Source organism: Ambystoma mexicanum, chromosome 4q (genome assembly GCF_040938575.1).
Source record: "Ambystoma mexicanum isolate Mex_15411 chromosome 4q, UKY_AmexF1_1, whole genome shotgun sequence".
In the NCBI taxonomy this organism is placed as follows: domain Eukaryota; kingdom Metazoa; phylum Chordata; class Amphibia; order Caudata; family Ambystomatidae; genus Ambystoma; species Ambystoma mexicanum.
The window spans coordinates 533,345,999-533,365,790 of record NC_090928.1 but is presented as its reverse complement, the minus strand read 5'-3'; the positions used below and the strand labels follow the sequence as shown (position 1 = coordinate 533,365,790).

At 47.7% G+C, this 19,792-nt stretch overlaps 1 protein-coding gene across 2 annotated transcripts in view; it reads right to left on the bottom strand.

Annotated features, from left to right (window-relative positions):
• ARFGEF3 (ARFGEF family member 3) overlaps positions 1 to 19,792 on the bottom strand; it is a 1,236,769-nt gene that overhangs the window by 874,927 nt on the left and 342,050 nt on the right. For both annotated transcript variants that reach the window (XM_069608078.1, XM_069608079.1), the window contains exon 5: positions 17,096 to 17,164. In XM_069608078.1, the coding sequence (XP_069464179.1) occupies positions 17,096 to 17,164 (69 nt within the window). The remainder of the gene's footprint in view (positions 1 to 17,095; positions 17,165 to 19,792) is intronic.

Sequence of the window (19,792 nt, the reverse complement as noted above, 5' to 3'; positions counted from 1 at the left end):
GGCGGACAGCCCAAAGCTGGGGAAGTGTGTTTCAGGCAACTGTCTTGTCCTTGGTTTAGTTCAGAGACTCTCCGACACTTCACACCTAGGAAGTGTAATGGAAGCATGGTATCACAGGTATGACACTGGCACAAAAATTACGATTTGTAAAACCTTTATTGAAGATTTCAATGGGGGTGGAGAAACTCCTACCTTGTCCTATAGCTAGGATGGGAGTAGTCTCGACCATCAAATAATAAATTAAACAGTCCTAGTTGAGACTGTAAAAACAAAAATGGCCTATACTAACAAAACCTAATGCCTGCCCTACCTCTTGTATAAAAAGTGTGTAAAGGAGAATATGCATGCAAAGGAAAATCAGTGTTCCAAATAAAAAGAATAAATGTGGCTGAGTCTGCTCTCCTACTCATGTTAGACAGCACTGGCCTCCCACATTAAAGTTTCTCTTTCCAGCTTTCGAACGGTCCCCCTTTGTCCGGCTCAGACCTCTTAAGCAAAAGTTCACTTCGGTCTCCTTCAGTCGGGCTCAGACCTTTCAAAGCAAAACATTTGACAACACTTTCAGGGGGTCCCTTCCCCAAGTTTAATGCACATCCTTTAGGGGTTTCCTTCTCCTAACTTATTACACTTCCGGTCTCCCTCAGTTGGACTCGGACCGTTTCCTAATATCGAAGACTTTCAAATGTGTGTGGCTTTCACGATAAACCTCTGCAGGACCACTTTGACTTTCTCTTCAAGCATTCACTTTTGTTTTAATTTGCCCTAGTGCTTCTTGGTCTGGGCAGTTCAATTTCCTAAGCACCAAAGTTCAAACATTCACCTTTTTTACTCGCCCATTCTCTCTGGGTTAATTTTGATCACTTCGCTTTTACAGTTCATTCACTTATCGCTATAAACATTTCACATTTCACTGAGACTTTTGAGTGGGCTACTTCCTTGCGCTGGGCCACTCCATTGCTCAGTATCACTGGTTGCACAGCTATCATTATTTCAAAGTTCATTCACAGTTCTTCCTTTCTTCGCATCTCATCCACACGCATGCAGCCTTCAATTGTGCGATATAATGTTGCTATAATCTTTTCTTAACACACAGTGGTCTTTCATGTCGCTTGCCAACTCACCGGCTGTCTGTGTTTCTTTCTTGTCTTTACAGTTTTCCAATTCACAAGTCATGGTTCGTACCACAGGCTCGTCCTCGCCTCCCCAACTCTGCCGTTCACCCAGGAGGGTCGCTGGCGTCCTTGAAACACAATGCAGCTTTCTGGTTCAGGATTTGGCCTTCTCCATGTGTTTTTCGTTGCCTGTTGGAAGAAACAACCTCCTGCAGGGAACTCCTGGGGTCCTTGTCTTTCATCCCTCAGTCCATTGTTCTGCTTCAGTAGGTTTGCCTTTGCCCCAGAAGTTCTGCTCTTACTTGTGTTCCACCTTGATCAGAGTGTGTCTCTATGTTCCACCTTTTATCCATGTGAGGACACCTAAATTGGTATCAGGTGTATGCACTTAAAGTCAAGTGCCTGACTTTGCCTGACCCGATTAGCGGACATGTCCAATGCGATATGTAAGTGTCAGCCACTTTACTCTCAAACGTCCTCTTCCTCGGCCCAGTGTTTGTGTAGAAAGGGGGGGGTTGGGACATCGGAGGTATAGGATGGGTCACAGGTACAGGAAAGGGGGGAATACCCAATCTCACCATTGGTCACCTCACCCCGAATCCCTGAACACCCCTCATCCAGATGATCCTCCCACAATGGTACACCCCCACGGCCTGAATCCAAAGGCGATTGGCCATGCCCTGGCCACCTGAGAGATCCCTGGGGACTAGTAGGTGAGACACCCTTTGGTTTCTCAGAGAAACTTGCTTGCACAGCTTACCAGGGCATGCTGTGTACTGTCTGGGTAGTGGTTATGGAGCTGCTGGAGGGTCCTCTGAATTCAGTATCTCCCTCTGTTCCCATGGAGATGTCTAGTGGAGGGATATTGCTTCCCCTTTTGAAAATCCTGGCCTTCCTTTATTGGCAGAAGCTGTAAGGAAGACTGTACCTTCAGCCACAGTTTCTTACCTCCACCAATCAGGTTGCCATGGTTGTTGAGCCCCTGGTCATTGTGCTGTGACTTATTGGCTGTTTGGTAGCTGTAGCGTGCTGTCCGGTTACTCTTCTTGGAGTCACCGGCCCTTTGTGACTTCCAGGGTATCGTCCTGTGTAAATGTGGATAGGGAAAGCTGTCTCTTCCATCCCAAGAAACACTTGAGCACTGTCAAGGACTGTCTCCCCCAAACCACGGGCTCCCCTCCCGTATTTACGTGATGCGGAGGCAGTGGAATCCACTGTACCGGGAGGTCTTTGTTTGGTAATGGCATGGCCGTAAGTAGTAGAATAGCTTGTAGGAAGTCAACCCTAGAGCAAACAGAAGGAACAAGGCCAGGCGGAAGGGCAGGCAGACCAGGGAGGAAGGATGACGGGCAGAGAGAGCAAGGTGAGGGAGAGAAGAGGCAAAGGGGCAGCAGCAACAGGAGCCAGGAAAACAGAACCTGAAGACCAAGGCTACTGGAACGTTAAGATGCAAGGAACCAAAGTCCGTCGCCTTTTATCTGTGAAATACTGGCAGTTCTGGGTAGTGACCATGACCTGGGTGCATCTTCTAGACTAAACTGGAAGTGCCCGTAGCGAGTGCAGTGCCCCCGCCTCCCGCCTGCATGCGGTAGCGGGTGCTGGTTGTACGCCCACCTGCACTACCACAGGTACAGCTGCCAGGAACCTCTAGAAAAGCAACAGTGATGAGCGGACCTGCAGGTGAGAGTCAGCGGAACGTGACACCTTGCCCCCCCCTTCCGGGCCGAGACACGGCAGGCTTCCAAGTGATGGAACAGGCGGACCTGCTTAGGGGCATGGACTTGTGAGGCAGGTTCCCAGGTGCGATCAGAGGGAGTGTAACCATCCCAGTTGATCGAATAATACAAACGTCCCCTGCGGACCCGTGAATCACTGATGGAGTGGATGACATACTCAAGGTGACCAGTGACATCCATGGGAGCAGGATAAGAGGGCAAAAGTCCATAGGGATCAGGCGTGAAGGGCTTCAATAGAGAGACGTGGAAAACAGGATATATGCGCCATGTGATGGGAAACCGCAGCTTATAGGCCACAGGGGCTATCTGGCGGAGTACAAAAAAAGGCCCAAAAACTTTGGAGCAAACTTGGTTGGTAGGTCACATTGTAGAGGTAAGTTCTTAGATGACAGCCACACCTGGGCATCGACCTGGTAGATGGATTCCTGACGACGATGTCTGTTGGCTTGATGTTTCATCATCTTCTTCCTCTCTTACAACAGTTCTTCTGTGAGTCAATATACTTGTTGGACTTGTTGCACCATAGTGTCCGCAAAGGGAACAGCACTGCTGGGAAGGGTTTCAATGGGCAATACCTTGGGATGTTGGCCGTAAGTAACAAAAAACAGTGACTGCTGGATGGAAGAATGCTAGGAATTATTGTAGGCTAACTCGGCCATATCCAACTGAGAAGATCAGTTGTCCTGTGTGGCGTTGGCAAAGCACTGCAGGTATTGCTCAATGGTCTAGTTGGTCCATTCGGTATGGCCGTTGGTCTGGGGGTGATATCCAGAACTGAACCCATGCTTTATACTCAAATGTTTGCATAACTGGATCCAAAATCAGGCCATAAATTGTGATCCAAGATCGGATATGATCTTTACTGGTAGGCCATGTAGGCGATAAATGTCATGAAGAAAGACTTTGGCCATCTGCACCGCCGTGGGGAGACCCAGCATAGATATGAAGTGGGCTAGTTTAGAAAAATCAATCCACCACTACTATGTATCAGGTGCTGTTATCGGATCTCAACCGCAATCGTATGGCATGGTTTGGGTGGTGTTTCAACTGCCTTTTGACTCAATGTTTTGGTCTGGGCGCAGACAGGACAAGACTTAACATAAGAGACCACTTGTTTATGGAGTACGGGCCACCAGAAGTCTCGGGCAATAAGGTCCAGTGTGGGTTTTATACCCAGATGCCCAGCTTGCATGGATTTGTGAAGACCAGACAAGATCAGGTTCCGTAACTGGAGGGAAGGTATATACAACCGACCTGACTAAAATAATAATCCAGATTTCACATAGGCCTCTCTATGAGCAAGCACTTGTGCCGCTGTGGGATCAGAAGTGGCAGCATGGACTTGATCTACAAAGGACATCACCACTCAGATTAAATGTTTCTCTTGAAGCAAGGTGGCGGGATAGAGGTCAAGCATGGAATCCATTGTCAGTGAATGGGACAAGGCATTAACACGTGTTACGCTCACCTGGACCCCACAGGGGTGTCGATCGGACCCGGACAGCTGCGCTCTCCGTCAACGTGATGCGTAGTGCAGAGATGACTGTCTGGACTGGCCGCTTAGTCTTGTCTGCAGGACCCGAAGAGGTATTTTCCTTATGTTTGTAAAAGATGAGTTGTCCAGCCTGCGTGTCTTGCAGGGGCGCATAGATACCAGTTACTTCACTGGTTTGAAGGCGTTGGGAGAGTTCCGGTAAGCATTGATTCTGAAGTCCCAGGCGGGATTGGTAAGTATCAAGTTCAAAGAGTTCAATGTGCCCGATGTTCACTCTTCTCCCCTTCCTTCCTTAAGTTGCAACTGAGTTCGTGAGAAGATGGTCTTGTAGCTGCTGCTGGTGTTCAGGTAAGAGTCTGTGTTACCCAATGCTGTCCGGTAACTATTGCATGCGTTAACGTGTTGTTTTTCTCCGTCTTTACAGATGCGGCATATGAAGATATGGAGAATAATACCGCCGGTGGTAAATCAGGTAAGTCTATGGTGGTAAGAGGTATTTGTTGATACCCTTGGCTCACCTTGTTATTCTTGTGCCCCTAGGTGCCGGAGTACGGCGAAGAAATGATGGAGACAGTGCCGGATCGAAAGATGCTGTGAGAACTGGTGAGTATGGCGCCGTGCTGGAGCTGGTGAAGCGACGCGTGCAGGACTGATGTACTTTCCAGGTTGGGAGATGAAATGGATCCGGAATCAGGTGAGAAATTTGAAATAAGTTTGTTTTCTAACCTTGTCCTTTTCTTTCTCTTTATTCTAGGAGCCCTGGATTCGAGGCGGGCGTGGCAGACGACTAGATGCTGGCTGCAGGCACGCAGGCATGACAGAAGACTGGATGCTGGCTGCAGGCACGGTGAGAGTCACGCTGCTGGATACAGAATAACACGAAGCATGTGCTGCTGTTCGGGCGTGGTTTAAATAGCCTCCAAAGTAGTCCCAGGAAAGAAGTTCCCTAGGACCACACCCGAGTAAAAAAATAGTCCCTGTAGTAAAATAGTCCCATCCAGGCCTCACGTTGGCTTGGATTTATTTGCAGCATGGTCTGCATGAGGTAAGTATTGTCTATGAGCCTGGCGCCAGGACTGATTTTTATTATGAGCCTGGTGCCTACGGTGCCAGGACTGAACCCAGACAGCCCCTAGCTGGGGTTTTTATAAATGTCTGGATGCCTGCTCCCGGGGCTGATGGGCTTGATCCGGATGCCCAGGGGTAGGCATCATGACACACGTGTATTAGATGTACCTAGAATGTGGGTTATGTGGAAATCACATTGGGCAAAGAGAAAGGCCCAACAGGCCTGTCGACTATGGAGACATGGGAATGATTGCAGATGTTGTAGATTGCGATGGTCGGTATGGACTACGACCGCATGTCTGCCTCCCTGTATATGGTCTCCATTGTTCGATGGCACCTCTGACTGACAAAAGTTCCTTCTCAATGACTGCATAGTTCACCTCACTGGGTGTGAGTTTTCGCGAGAAGTAAGCAACCGGATGTTGCATGGAAGTCAGGGGGTCGGACTGCAACAGAACCGCCCCGAAGGCTCTGTCGGATGCATCAGCTTCTATAAAAAATGGCAAGTATCATCTGGATGATGGAGGATGGGTGTCGACATGAAGGCTTTCTTTATTTTGCTAAAAGTGATTTCTGCTGGTTTATCAAAAAGAAAAGTGTGATTGGTTTTCAACAAACGAATGATCTCCAGGGTTAACTGGCAAAATCTGCAATAAAGTTACGGTAGTAAACTGCGAAGCCCAGAAACCGTTGTACAGCTTTCTGGTCCGTGGGACTCTGCCATTTCTTGATGGCTTGTATCTTGGCTTTGTCCATCTGGATACCCAGGTCACTGACAGAATGACCCAGGAAATCAATTCTTCTTGGCTGGAAGACGCATTTCGTGGGCTTAGCATACAGATGGGTGGCGGCAAGACAATGCAGGACTTGCTTGACATGTAGATGTTCCGCAAGAGCAGCAGAGAAAATCAAGATGATATCGAGATATACCAACATGATCAATCCGACAAGGTCCACAAATATGGCATCCATGAACCGTTGGAAGATCACAGGAGCGTTACAAAACCCAAAGGGCATAACCCTATACTCGAAGTGTCCCTGGGAGGTCTTGAAGACTGTCTTCCACTCGTTGGCCTCTTTGAAGAGAATGAGGTGGTATGCCCCGCATAAGTCCAACTTGGTGAAAATATGGGCCCCCTTTAGAGATTCCAGTAAATCCCAGATAAAGGGCAGGTGGTATTGATCCTTACAGGTTATATTATTCAGATCACGCTAATCCACACAAGGCCTTAACGTGCCCTCTTTCTTGGGCACAAAGAACAATGGAAGGCCCGCCGGGGATTTGGATGGCACTATATAACCTTTCTGTAGACAATCCTTTAGATACAACTGTAGTTCCTGTCATTCCCGTGGTGATAAGGAATAGATCTTACCATGCATGGGGTATAACCTTGTCAGGCAAAAGCGGGATGGCACAGTCAAATGGTCAGTGCGGTGGAAGAGGTATTTCCTTGGGTTCTGGTACTCTGCGGGCACCCCCTGAATAGCACAAAGTTGGGAAGGAATGTGACCAGGTTTGGCAAGCATGTAAACAGTGCTGGATTCTCCCATTTTATCTTTGCAACAGGTAGAGGTGCATACATTGGAGCCGAATATCAGGGTTTGAGTAGCCCAATTGTTGTATTGGTTGTGGTGGATGAGCCAAAGGAGTCCCAACACCACCGGATAGGAGAGGGTCTGCAACGCATCAAAAGCAAGTTGCTCAGTGTGTTGATTAATGCACAGGCTGACTGGTATAGAGTGATGGGTAACCGGACCAGATGATATGGGTCTTCCATTGATTATGGTGATGAACATCCAAGACTAAAAGACGAGAAATAGGCATTAAATGGTGACAGGACTCTGGAAGGAAGGGTGAGCAGGGAGGGCTTCATATCTTCTTCCCTTCAGACAACAAGCCCATTTGTTTTCTGACCACCATTGGTGGGCGAACTGGACAGGTACCCAGGAAATGCCCAGAAACCCTGCAACATAGGCATAATCGAATGGTTCTTCTCTGTTTACTTTCTTCTTCAGTAAGCGGGCCAGGTATTGCCTCCAACTGCAAAGGGTTCCTCTTGTCCTTCCGTGACCTCAGCCGGACATATCGGGACTTGTCTGGGGGTATGATGTTCTGGTACTGTCTGTCTTCTTTCTCCCCTCCTTTCCATTAAGCGATGGTCAATTCTGAGTACCAAGTCGATGAGGGTTTGGCAGTCTTGTGGTTGTTCTTGGTGTACTAACTCGTCCTTTAATTCTTCTCTCAAGCTGCATCTGAACAGGGTTTGTTGGGTAACTTCAGGCCACTGAGCATCGGTGGCCAATTAACAGAACCGGCTGATGTACAAAATCAGATCCAGTGACCCTTGGTTTTGGGCACAGATTTTAAATTAGGGGATTAAAAAGCCTCCAAAAAGGATTTCTGGAATTTCTGAAAATAGTCTAGAATGGGACTGTTTGTGGAAACATAGTGTGCTGCCGAGGCCAGGGCATTTCCCACCAGGTTACTCAGTATGTACCCGATCTTGGCTTTGTCGTGGGAAAAGTGAGTTGGATGAAAATTAAACTGAATCTTGTAGTGATTCACGATCTTAGTTAATCTCCTGGGATCCTTGTCGTATTTCATAGTAGTGGAATGGGCAATGGCGTGTTCGGAGACTGTAGCCGCAACATCGTGTGACAAGGCTGCTCTCAAGGTTACATTTTCCTGTTTGAGTGATGTGATGATCAGCTGAAGTCTGAACGACGCACCATTGGTTGAAAAAACAAAAGCTAAATGCCGGCAATTGGTAATACAAGCAGCTGTCTTACAGAAGAAATTTGGTACATTGTCAGTAAAACCAGCACTTCTATTCTATAAGCAAAAAGCTGTTCCGGCGCTGACCCATGGTGCCAGAAGCTTGACATGTCAGGCATGACCAGACAAATTCCTTAACCTTTTACGCCAAACTGAGGCCAGTGAAAGTGTGCAGACAACCAGTCCCATGTCTTAGTCACTCCCAAGTGACCAGCTAAAGGATTTTGGTGAGCCAAATACAAAAGGAACGTTCTGTGGCACTGGGGAATCACCAACCTTCTGGTGCCCTGACCCTCAGAGACTTTTGGCTCACTGTACAGGAGTCCATACTCCCAGTACACTTTGAACAGTCCGGGGGGCCGCTCCCTTTAGCCTGTTCCTCCGCCTGCTTCCCTATACCCGCCAGAGTGGGACACTCTTCCTGGACTGTGAAGAAGTCACTCAGATCTGGGCCCCCAGCTGATGCAAACTCAACCAGCTTGTGCAGGCCCTTCAGATCTGCGCCCACCTTCTCCTCCACCTCAGGTTCCTGCACTGTGCCAGGCAACTCGGAAGGCACTGAGTCCCCTGCTACCAAAGTTGAGTCCAGTAATTACTGGCACCTCTCCCTCAGGAGTAGGCAATTCAGCTGTCTGTAAAACTGGACTCGGGGCTACTGGCCATGCCAGTTCTTCCAACAAGCCCTCTGAAAGCACTCCCGGCTCTAAGGTTCTGAGAGTTTTCAATCTGGCAATCTCTTTGGCCCTCGATTGGGTAACCACTGTGACTATCTCGGAATCAGGAAGATCATTACCCAACACACAGGGGACAGGGATGGAGTCTTTCACCACTTCACGGCGCTGGATCATTTCATCTCGCCAGCTGAACTCTATTGTCGGCAAGGGGCACTTACTCTTTCCGTCAAACCCACTGACACTTCCCCTTCCCTTCATTCTGCTGACCACTTCCTTCTCACAGTACCTCCATCCCCCTGTGCTTCCTCCCATTTCCGCTCCTTCCAACTCCTTGCACCCCTACACTGGAACTCACTCCCTCTCACAATCCGCTCCACCATGACCTTCCCCTCTTTCCGCACTTCCCTTAAATCCCTCCTTCTCCACTCTTCTCCTTGAAACCTCCCCCTCTACCCGCTCTGCTTCCCCTCCCCCTCATTCTTCCCCTTGATTTTCTCTCTCCCCTCTCCTACCCTCCTCTCTCTCCCTTCAATTTCCTCTTGCAACTCTCCACCACCCCTCCCCCACCCACCTAATCCCACTCCCCTATTCCCCCTCCCCTTCAGTTAATTGCTCTTTTCACAGTTTTATCGAATAATTCATGATGTAATTTTGCTTCATCTGTTACATTGTTGATGTTGTTATGTATTATGTTGTTCCACTGTACAACGCCTTGGTGTAAAGCGCTCTATAAATCAATAAATCAAATCACTACAATGAGCCCATCAATATATATGGGCCTGGCTGTACCCACTGCCGGGTGACAGCAGTGACGCTAGTCGTGATGTCTCGGACCGCAGGAGTTTTGTGTCCATTGATATACACATGTTCTAAATAAAGATGAGTATTATTGGGAACTGGGATCTCTTCTGGAGACCCGATACTGTTCCCACTCAGTGTAACCAATCTACATTTGGCCACTCCTTGGCCTAGTGGAAGGTCCTCCTTTAGGAGGCGCATACTAATGATGGCCTCTTCCATGAGTTTAACATTCACCATGGCTTGCTTGGGTAAGCCCTTGCAAGCAGGATCCCCTTTCCTATGGCCCAGCTCCTATGGCCCAGCTCCTTACACAAGAAACTACTTTTGGGTGGTGAGAATGCAGGTGTCCAAGTGTTAGGGGGGTCAGTGTGTACAGCTGAACTAAAGCTTTGGCATTTCCATTAATTCTTTTGGGGACTTGACTTCAAAGAGGATTGGGCCGGACCTTTGTCCTTCCTATCATTGTTACTTTTTTGTCAGAAGATTTCTCTCCCGGTTTGGGTTTGCTCGCATGAGCCTTTTCCTGGACTCAAGTAATCACAAACCTGTCGGCAGCCTTTGCAAGCTCCCTAGAGTCTGTGATAGACTTGGCAAGATGCTGGTGTAGTTCAACCTCACAATTCTTCAATGCATGCTCACACGCAATCAAATTGTACATCCCTTTAAATCTGTCAACTTTATTACTAGCCACCTACCCGCTGAGATATTTCAAAGACAAATGAGGGAACGCTTCAAATGTCTGCCCGCTTTTCTTTCCAAGCTCGCAGAAGCTCTTGAGGCACTGTTCTGGGGTTTTACAGAACTTCCTGAGGAGGGCTTCCTTCATGCTTTCATAAATGGGCCTTTCCTCAGGAGTTAACTGAAGAATTGCATCAATACCGGTTTCGGTTAGCGACTCATCAGGTCTGCATCCCACAGTACCTTGTCCACCTCCTGCAGCTGAAAAGCCAGCTCGAGTGCTTCAAACCAGTCAAAAGTATTCTACCCTACTTCGTGAGCCTGCACCAAGTCTTTGGGGATGTGCCGCCGGGGCTTATCCGGGGAACTCTGGTTTGAGCCACTGCTGCTGCTTTCGCTAGAGGTGGATCTGTGCCTCCTTCTCTTCAAGCGCCAGCTTGTGCAGATCTATGGTGACCTTGTCCCACTGTTTCTGTTCCTCTAGCGCTAGTCTCCTCTCATCGGGGAGGAGCTTTCTAGCAGCTACCTCGTTAACATTCGGAACAATTACTGGGCCACTTAGAGACTGTGCTGAGGCCTGGGACCTGTGAGATGCTGCACTAGCCCCTGACCTCACTGACACTCTAGAGTGTTGAGAAACCATGCTTGCCCCTCGGCGGGATGGTTGGCGCGAAACACTGCTCATGCCTTCTTCCTCGTATATGGGGCCTAGCCTGGGATCTTCTCCTCAATCGCCCTCCCTTCTAGCAAAGCTTGGAGGTTGGTCAGCAGGTTTATTAAACTTAGTGCTGTGGAGAAGTCCCCTGTCTTGACATAGGATGTGCAGGATATCCTTGGTCATCCCTTTTACAGTCTATATGTCAAGATCCATGATTATTACAAATATCTAGCCGAATGTAAACGTTGCCTGCAACAGTGCTTTTATCGTTGAGTGACTAAGCTGTGCACAAGGCTCCAACTAGATCTGACCACTTGCCACCAATGTGACGAATCAACGTCTGGGGCACCAGTGGTCCAGGGATGAATATCCGTTTCCAAACCATCGATCAGCCCCACACCTCTAGAACACCAGAAGGGATATGAATGGATTGGAAACACAGGTAAATTATAAACCTCCTTGTCCAATGTTGGTAATGTGGGTGGAACATCAGGCTTATCTCTGCAAGGATGTGGATCGTTGGTTAGTTGCAACACAGCGAAAATACAATTATTACCAATGATAAAAGGGTTATAGCACGCTACAAAATACAACCCAACCTGTAAAGGAATGCAGAGGACAGACAGTTTCAAGAAGGAAAAGGGATGCACTCTGGATACCGACAGGAGGGTAGTTGGTAAAGTAATTAATCGCAATAGTTCAAGGTACTTGGTTTCAGTACAAAGCGGGCAATGGGTTGCAAAATGTCACTAGACGCCTTCTGAGAAGGACCAGGGGGACAGAACCACAATGTACCTTGTGCTTGTAGATGTTCTTGGTGCTCAACGTGGTCAAGTCGGTTTCAGGGCACTTTGCAGCTCCTGCGACTAAGTTCAAGATGGGAGACAGCTGCGGGTATTAGGCAGGAGGCAGTTCAGCGAGCGAGGCTGGACAGACGGCTGCAGGCTGGTCTACATGCCGGCACAAGGTCAGGAATCGTTGTCTCAGTGCTGGTTGGTGGGTCTGTAGCACTGGTTGAGGCGTTTCAGACGGCGTGAGCGACTGCAGCGTCACAACAGTCAGTGCTGCGTTTGGTTACAGCTCGAGGGGCTTGAATGGCTCGAAAATGTCCTTTAAGGTGGACGTCAGTGGATGCTTGTCGATGTCCTCTTCCTAGCTTCTTCACTGGGCTTGTGTCATTTTTTAAGGTGGGTGGCCCAAAGCTGAGGAGAGTGTTGCAGGCAACTGCCTTGTCCTTGGTTTGGTTCAGAGACTTTCTGGCACTTCCCACCTAGGAAGCTTGCTTGCAGAGCCTAGGGGCTACGCTGTGTGTTGACTGGGTACCGGTTCTGCAGCAGCTGGAGGGTCCTCTGGATTCAGTATCTCCCTCTGTTCCCTGGGAGATGTTTAAGGGAGGGATCTTGCTTCCCTCTTTGGAAATTCTGACCTTCCTTCACTGGCGGAAGCTGTAAGGCAGATTGTACCTTCAGCCAGGGACCAAATTAATTCTTCTTGTTACTCCTTACAAAGTCTTCAGATGATCTGCCCAAAAGAGGGGCTCAGCCTACCTTAATGAACCAATCCTGTGTCCCCACGAACAATCTCCTGTATGCAAGAGGTCATAACTAGAGTGTTTTGCAACAGAAAAGGTAAAGGGGTGAAAACATCTAATACAAAGTCTACCCATCTTCCTGTCGGTTGTGGATCAAAGGGTCTCTCTGGTTAATTGAGCTCTCTGTGGTTCCTGATTAAAGCGGCAGGTCTCCCTTGAAGCTGTGGCAAGAACAGACTTTATGTCTCCATCAAATCACTTACTCCTAGCCTCTGAATGGGGTCCCTCTGTGGGGGTTGCCTACTGTAAACACATGTACCAGACATACTTTAGAGCGGGATCTGGCTTCAGGTTGACAGTGCATATGGAATGGATGTTGGGGTTTTCCAGTCCTTTGTTAGTCCTGCGACCAGGCCGCCTGTGGGCCCGTTTGAATTAACTCCGATTAGTATGCAAGGCGGCCACCAGCAGCTAACAAAGGAAAGGGTAGATCCATGGAGCCTTTGTTAGTTAATTAAGCTAGCCATGGCAGGAGGAAGGTTTTGCCCACACCCTTCTGAGATGCCTTGATGTACTCTTGGCTGTCATAGTGCAACTAAATATGACAGGGGGGACGGCGCCTGAAGGCTGTGTCCACCCAGAGTACACGAATCAATCTGTATGTCGTACGGCGTGCATAGGAAAATGTGTGCAGATTAGCCCCACACATTTTCCAGATGTTGATCTACCATCATTTTATTTCAAATTTAAAAGCCCCGTCGAGCGCACACCCACCGTGCGGATGGTCGAATTCCTCACAGGTAGATTGCAGGAGTACACAGTTGTAGGGGCAAAATAAATGGCCAAACAAAGGCTTAATATGAGGATGGGAAGAATTGGCATTTATTTATAGTCTTTTTGCAGGTGAATGGGCTCATTGTCTTGTTTAAGGGATATTTTAGGGCATTCAACCGATTGACTCCATGTCATCTGAACACCACTGGTGTTTATTTTGAAAATCATTGTTTTCTGGTTTGTTAATCCAGTTCAAACAAAAGACTACAACTCCCAGATTGAATTGATCTGTTACGCGAAAGACCTGGACTGAAACACGCGCTGAGGTGTCATGGAGTCACCTAGCCAAGCCATGCCCTTTACTGGAAGGCAAAACAAGTATGAGAACGTAGGCAAAAAAGCCATATTGTTGCCCATTATGGTTATTGCTGCCCTTGAGGTTTTAGCAAAAGGGTCAGGTGTTGGAAAAATTGAAATTTGAAGGCTGAGGGGGTTGAGCAGGGGGTTACTTCCTTTGTTTTTTCGGTTGGTTGTACTTCTGTTTTATTTACTGTGAAACAATCTATGTGGAAAGGTAAAAAACAATTATTGTGACAACAATAAATGACAAAGCCAACAGTTTTGGCATGCGTGTAGTGAAAAGCTTTCCTTTCTTGCTACTGTAGGTATTGAAATCACACGCCCATGTACATTAACAAGTCGCTAAGCATTACAATCCACAATGGTCCAAGTCACCAACATTTGATAGGTTGTACGTTAACATATCCTGCCAAAACCTACTACAGGTATTGTCCTCATACAGTAAGGAGATCTCATCATTGCCAGGTATTAACACAAATGGGCAGCTTTTGCCATTAGACAACAGCAGCTAGTACAATGTACTAGGCATTCCATATGTTGAAATTGTACTTGCGGCATATCATTATAGTGTGATGATTTTTGTAGAGCTTCATGTAGATGGACCACTTCTAAGCCCTGTATTAATGCGTGTTATTATAACCTACTGATGGTACGACATTCATCACCCTCAGAATGAAGAAGGGCGTAGTCCGGGGCCACCAGGGTTTCAAACTTGTCACATGCCATTGTCCCATTTCCAAAAACAGCATGTTGTACATGAGCGATCCATCGGCGTGCAACTATTTGCCAGAAGTCAACATTATTTGCCCCGGACTCGCACCATTAGGCAGCTATTACCAGTACATGCCTAAGTATTCATGCTATTTTGTAGATACTGCAATCCTATACTCTGGTACTCTCACCACCATATAACAGGTGTTCCCATTGGGTGCTCATGCACTCACATTATTTGGCAGCTATTGTTATACTTTGGCTAGGTACAGATCTTTTGGCAACATTACAGCTTCATCAAATAGCCTATCTACTTCTCTGGTCTTCCCCTATAGCGCTTTGAAGTAGCTTCAAGGAACTCTTTGTAACCTAATCTTACTTACTGTAACTGGGAACTGCCTCCTTTTCAATCACTGCCTAACCCTTTCCATATATTTCACATCCATCTTTCAATCTCCTGCCAGAACATTTTGAAGGGCCTCTGAGCGCTGTGTTCCCCAAATGAAGAGAGCTATTGCTACCCTTTTAATTGAGACACAATTGGGGACAAATAGATTAGGCAGCAGCAACAGACGCTTTTGCAGAAGCATCCTCTAGGAAAGTCCCCTTCATTTAAACAATGAACAAAAAGATGAGAGAAAATGTATTCCTGGTCAAAATATTCCTAGATATGGGCTATGATATAAACGCCAAATGATTGCGCTCGCCTGAGTGTGAAAGTATAAGGGTGGGCTGCATTGGATCATCCTAAACACTCACACCGAAAGTGTCTGATGCACGTTAATGGATGAAACAATGCATTGGATGTCTAATTGCGGCCCTTCTTGAATGACTCGAGCCTTATTTCTGGGTCATACTCATCGCATAGAACATTTTCACTTTAGCATAAATGTATTGATACATTAAATAAAGAGTACAGTGGACAGTTTGTTGAAGGTATGTATTGCTTCTTGTGTGCTGAAAAAAGGTGGCCGAATCAAATTGGTCTGCTTGCACTCGAGATTATTGGCCTACTTGTTTCACTCCATCTTTGAGCTTCATCAGGGCCAACTGCCGTGGAAAAGGCTTTACAATTTGCAATTAATTGAGGAATGTATCACATTTGTGTTATTTGAAGTTGGAATGTAAATGACAGTATTTTTGGGCCTTGTGTTCTTCTAAGAATGCCAGCTTCTACGTACGCGTAGAAGTTGCTCTACATAAATCTCGTTGGTTGTGCGTCAAAATTGGAGAATTGTGCCTGCATTTAGCTTTTGGTATGAAGTGGAATGTGTAGGCTGCTGAATCATCTGGCATGGTATGCGAGTGTGCGATGTCCAATTGATGTGTGTGTGTGTAATAAAACAGAGAAACATCAATTGGACTTCGGCTTCACGGTTTACAATATTGTTGTATACACTGCCTACTTATTACTTTTAAGTTCAAGACAATAATAATAATAATAATAATAATAATAATAATAATAATAATAATAATAATAACAACAATGAAACAGTATTCAAATTGCAATGGTTTCCTGATGTTGGCGAGGGAGTGGGGTGCGGGGTAGCAGTAGAGGAGCAACTTGGGGGTGGAGGACGAATTCTGGTGTTTCGCCCTGGGCACAATATTGTCTAGACTGCCCTGTCCATCGGTATTATCCGAGGACCTCACAGAGTGATTGACCCTGTGTCTTCTTTCCTGCACACAGAGTTGGTGCTGCCCGGCTGTCTCTGCACTCTACCGCAGTGTTTCCCCCTCTGGGTCTCCTGCCCCACTCAGGTCACCCAGACAGCAATGATTCAGGTGGCGGGCCCGCTCTAAGCCTCTGCGGCCTTCACAGTCAATGGGGCCCCGCATCTGGTCAGCCCCCACCTCTCCCCAGAAGTATGCCCTCGCCAGTCGGCTGCCCTTGACAGTGAACAGCATCCCCCTCACAGCCCGGGCCACCTCTTGATCCAGTTCCCCCGGTATGAGGAAAAGCCCAAGGAAAGGACTACATACCCAACACCTGTCTGAGACCCTCTCTGCTGGAAATGCACATGAATTGGGCCAGCCCCACGTTCCTAGAACTCTTTACATCCCCCACCGGAAGAAAGGTGTACATACTGGCCGCAGTGAGGTGCTTGCACAACAGTCGTCATTACAAGGAATCCTGCGGATTCTGCATGCGGTAACACATGGGGACTTAAGCCTCTAAACGCCCTCCAACATTAGGGACCTTCAGTGACACTGACGCGTTTACGTTGGCAGCAGAGGTCCTGCTCCATTCAGGAAATGAAACCACAATGGCATGGAATGCACAACAAAAAGAGCTTGCCCTTGTCGGTGTGTTACTTTCCGATTTATTTACTGCCGGATTTAAGATGAGGCCGGAAGTTATGTTTTTTTATAGGTTAAGGCGACTGCTTTAAAAACTAAAAGAATCCATGTATCACCCATTTAACGGTTTTCCCACACTAGTGTGTGCTTTGGCATTCTAGTTCTTTGGAAAGAGCATGATGTGCCGGTTAACTAAAACAATAATGCAAGCCGCTTGATTCATAATGGCAACGTGCAACAAATCACAAGTTCGCAATGCGTCTTGCAGTGCACTGGAAAGTGCCCTTGCTCTGAAACCCTCGGCAGCACCCGTGGGCTATAGGGGCCACCCAGTTCCCTGTGGCTAGCTTTGAAAGTGGGATGCATGCTTCTCGATGGCATAAGCAGCCGCTGGGCAAAGAGGGCTGTCGGCACACTTACCTCGGCAATCTTCAGAACCGAGCTTCCGTTCAGCTCGAACGTGGAGGAGTAGGTTATGCAGAGGAGAACCTGCGAAGAAAACCAAGAGAGCATTCATTCGGGGTGCGGGTCTTTTCAGTCACTTTTTTAAAATAGACATTTTTCAAGCGTCTTCCTTTTTGACCATGAAGCCCAGCAATGGCCGACTCGGCTGGAGGGGCGGTAATCTACTCGTAAAGAAGCGGCAGCGGGGCAATGCTTGGCTGAGTGGACATTTGCCAAAATTGCGACTTTGTAAAATCGTATGCAGAAGAGCCTGGCTCCTAGGGGATGATGTTTTGACAAGGAGAGGTCAGACCAGTCTCGGGGTCCAGTGGAATGGTATATGATATGATAGGTTATTTATAACCCAGAGGTTTCTAAGCATGGACACGGGGATGAAACCTGTGGTGCTCCGCGTAGTCTTGTTTCTAAGGCGAGCACGTTGTCCCTGAGCTATCCTCCTGAGGCAGGCTACTGGGGTACAAGGGCTGGAGCATAGTGGAAGATGGGAGGGGCCGGACGAAAGGGAAAAAGATGATACATGGGCAAGAGTCAAAGGAGCATGCACAGGTGGGGCGGGCAGGATAAATCATTTAATGAAAACATATACATGAAATCAAAAACATTTACAAAGCACTAAATTACTTTTAATAATAAACCATTTTGGCCTATGCCCAGTGGTCACTTTGCCCAAGTCAGAGCCTTCAGCCGACTATGGCCATCCCACCCAGGCAGTACAATGAACCAACTGGTCATGGCATCTGGCTCTGCCCAGTCACTATGTCATAGGCAAAGCCTGAAACCATGGCCCTGCCACTCCTGAGCCACTAACGTGCCCACCGTGAATCCCCACAAGGTACCAATGGTGGCCATTTGCCATGACCCGCAGCAAAGGTACCAGTTGCGGCCTTTGGGTATGGCCTTAAATCACACTTCAGATCATGCTAAGAGGGCAGTTGGCCAGTGCATGGACTGGCATTGCCCCAGAGTCATCAAAGCCACCATTAACAGTCAACACTGAGTGGGTTATGCCATGTAAATCCGTACGACAATTGTTGAGGCCAATGGCAAACCAGAGCTGTGTCCATGGCACATATAACCCAATCAGCACCCCGAAGATGGGCAGGTTGGTCTGCAGATAGTTCCTGGTGGACATCCCAAACAGGATTTTGGCCCATTTTGCCAGGTTCAATACAAACTGATGAATGGAATTGTGTTCTGTCTCAATGTTCCCTGCCTTGACATGACAGGACGGCTGGCATGGATGGGTGTGAACATGGAGGCCAGGCACCACCCCCATCTATGTGATGTTTGGTCCAGAGGTGGTATCGGGTGGACCCCGTCGCAGGGATCATCACATTCTTAATGCTACACATAGTTGCCCGGTGAAAGAACCTTTTCAATAAGTACCAAAGGCTCTTTACAGTGTGACCTGTGCTGTCCGATCCATACAGAGAGCACAACAGACGGCGGAAAGGCAGGCTATCAAGAACTAAGGCTTGTTGCTAATGGTCAGCAGAGCAGAAGAACAGATGAACACGGAGAGTGCCTGTTTCTTTCCGTGACGACCAGTGGTTGAGCATCATTGTGCATGCATGGCTTGAATAGGGCAAACATGACAGACTTAATCCGTGGCTCAGGAAAGATGCACGTGTTTCAATCCGATACAGCTGCACAGAGAAACAGAAGGTGCAGGTGGGTGCGGGAGTGCAGCAAAAGGTGGAGGTGCAGGAGGAGGTTGAAGCCCTTAAACATTTGGGGGTGCAGGAGGAGATGAAAAGGGAAGAGAATTTGGAAGAGGTAGGAGTTCGAGGTGTAGAGTGAAATGGAGGAGCAAGTGGAGGGGATAGAAACAAGTCTCCCTAGAAAGTGGGCAGGGCACTATAACCCCATAGTGAGCAGTGCACTATAACCCCATAGTGAGCAGTGCACTATAACCCCATAGTGAGCAGGGCACTATATCCTTCGCTTATGGGGACACTATATCACTGAGGGAGCTGGACACTACTGTATGTCCCTAGACATTAAGCTTGGCACTATATCACTCACCAGTGGGCTGGGCACTATGGGCCTCATTACAAGTATGGCAGAGTGGGAAAAAATTGGCGCTAACCGAATTACCGCCAATGTCTCCGCTCCGCATTACTATGAGTATGACCCTGGAGTGGAGAATTTACATCATGCTTGAGTTGAATCCTACAACTCTTCACTGAAAAATCATCAAAATCGGCGGAATTGCAGACTCATAAAAAAATGGGGATTTACACTGTCACTGCCACTTGTAATCCGGCGGTAATTCCGCCAGACCAAGTGGCAGTAACGGAAATTCAGTTGGGTGGTAATTTGGCAGATTTACCATCGGAATACCACACAACTCGTAATGGGGCCCAATATCCCAGAAGGAAGAGTTGAGCAGCATAGCCAGTAAAATAGGAAACAATGAGCCAGGCACTATCCTCCTGGATGGGCCTATATCCCTGGGACTGTGATTTGAGGCAAGAAGTGATCTCTCCGTGACTGTGCTGAGAGTAGAGATTCTGAGGGAGATTGGTATTCCTATTAGAGAGAGAGAAACCTGACACCTTGTTAGTTTGACCCATCCCTACAGCTTTTTATTTAGTTGGTGCCACAACAGGATGTTGTAGATAAGCCCCCAGTTCTCACTTATACTTTTGT